We start from the raw sequence: 1837 nt of genomic DNA, 5'->3' as shown, positions 1-1837 counted from the left end.
TCAAACATGTTTGATTTTCTCCCAGCCTTACCATTCCTGATTGGGAGGTGTTCGTTAGAGGCTGATCGCCCCTTGTTACCCCTTTCGAAAAATTCTCGCACTACCGGAGAATCGGCCCGAAAAGGGCAAAAAGTCACACAGTGCATGCCCGACTTTAGCGGGATCATAATTCTGATGAACTGATGAACAGAGGATGTTTGGAGGTGGACTTTCTCCCTTAAAAATAAAGTCAATAAAGCCAAGCTGATCTCTAGCTTGAAGCTAAAGAACAGAGCAGAAAAAACAACCAGACCACATTGCTGAGGGTCTGATCCGGTGTGACCTGCTGGTTGGTCGGCTCCCCTTGGTGGTGCAGAGCACTTCTGTTTTGTGTTCTTAAACTTGCTGGTATTTTTTTTTTGCAGCACTCTTTCTTTGTTTTTGTTTTTTTGTCTGGCCCTTGGTTGGCCCTTGGCTAGTCCTTGGCTGGCCCTTGGCTGGCCCTTGGCTGGTCCTTTGTTGGTCATTGGTGGGCCCTTGGCTGGTCCTTGGTTGGTCATTGGTGGGCCCTTGGCTGGTCCTTGGTGGGCCCTTGGCTGGTCCTTGGTTGGTCATTGGTTGGCCCTTGGCTGGTCCTTGGTTGGTCCTTGGTTGGCCCTTGGTTGGTCCTTGGTTGGTCCTTGGTTGGCCCTTGGTTGGCCCTTGGCTTCTCCTACAATTCCTTTTTAAACATCATTCTTTGTACTAAAATATTCTTTCTGTCATGATTTGTGGACATTAAGATCTAAAGAGAAGAATAATCTCCTGGTCAGACCCTGTAATTCAGTGAAATGGTGGAGTCAAAGTAAAAAATATATATGCAAGAGGGGGGATCACAGCAGTGGCTGGAAGTTGGAGGGGATTTTGCTGGGAGTTGTAGGGAAGTGTGCTGCCATTCGGCTGCCGTTTGACTGGGAAGGGCCATTTTGAATGGCTGCTTCTGTATCTCGGTGTTTTCTGGGTTTTTTTCATCATCCATGTGTTTGCACCTTTAAAAGCTCGGGTCAGAAAAAGTCAATCATCTGTTTTCATCTGCTGAGTTTAAGCAGGATATCTTCAGAGGTGTCCAACGTTTTCCGCTCTCTTTCCAGGCGGCTCGTCTGCGATGCGGAAGGAGGTCATCCGGAACAAGATCCGTGCCGTGGGGAAAATGGCCCGCGTCTTCTCAGTTCTCAGGTCAGACTCTGATTTACTTTCCTTCCTGTAGAATGTTATTCTGTAGCATAAAACGCTGCATGGCTGGCAGCGCTGGGGCTTCTATAACACACGGGTCAGCCGAGTTCACAGCAGCAGCAGTTAGTGCTGATCACACACTGCAGGAAAAACTCCCATTTAGTTTTACTCTAAGTGCATTATGGGAGGGAATTCAAGTGTTTTTTTTATTTAGAATAAGTGCGATGACACAGATTTTATCCGAATCAGTGGTGGAAAATGCTCTTCAGCTGCTAAAGTTGTCAGTGACCCACTTCCAGAAGCAGGACATCAGTTTGTGTTTGCATGCAGGACAAACGTCCTCAGAGGAAGCAAACGACGGAGATCAGCGCTCTGACCCACATGTCTCTGTTTGTTTGGCTATTAGGGAGGAAAGTGAAAGTGTGCTGACACTGAAAGGCCTCACCCCGACCGGAACCCTTCCTGTGGGAGTGCTGTCGGGGGGGAAGCAGACCCTGCAGAATGGTAAGAGCTCTCTTTCATTCAGCCTCTAGCTGAGTTAATCAGTCAGCTGCTAAATTTGTTCCATCAAAGTGCTCAATGTGTTTAAGTTGGATTTTATTTAAGAATTTAAATAACGACGCGCAGCGTTGGATTTATTCCTGTT

General features: G+C 47.3%; 1 protein-coding gene across 3 annotated transcripts in view; it reads left to right on the top strand.

Moving 5' to 3' along the window:
- LOC107104349 (serine/threonine-protein phosphatase 2B catalytic subunit gamma isoform-like) overlaps window positions 1-1837 on the top strand; it is a 55545-nt gene that overhangs the window by 39482 nt on the left and 14226 nt on the right. For all 3 annotated transcript variants that reach the window (XM_015404340.1, XM_015404339.1, XM_015404338.1), the window contains exons 10-11: window positions 1110-1194; window positions 1598-1695. In XM_015404340.1, coding sequence (XP_015259826.1) covers window positions 1110-1194; window positions 1598-1695 — 183 coding nt within the window. The remainder of the gene's footprint in view (window positions 1-1109; window positions 1195-1597; window positions 1696-1837) is intronic.

This window comes from Cyprinodon variegatus, unplaced genomic scaffold (genome assembly GCF_000732505.1).
Source record: "Cyprinodon variegatus isolate N-32 unplaced genomic scaffold, C_variegatus-1.0 Scaffold1704, whole genome shotgun sequence".
In the NCBI taxonomy this organism is placed as follows: Eukaryota; Metazoa; Chordata; class Actinopteri; order Cyprinodontiformes; family Cyprinodontidae; genus Cyprinodon; species Cyprinodon variegatus.
Note: the sequence above shows the minus strand (reverse complement) of the source record. Positions and strands in the feature narration are given on the sequence as shown.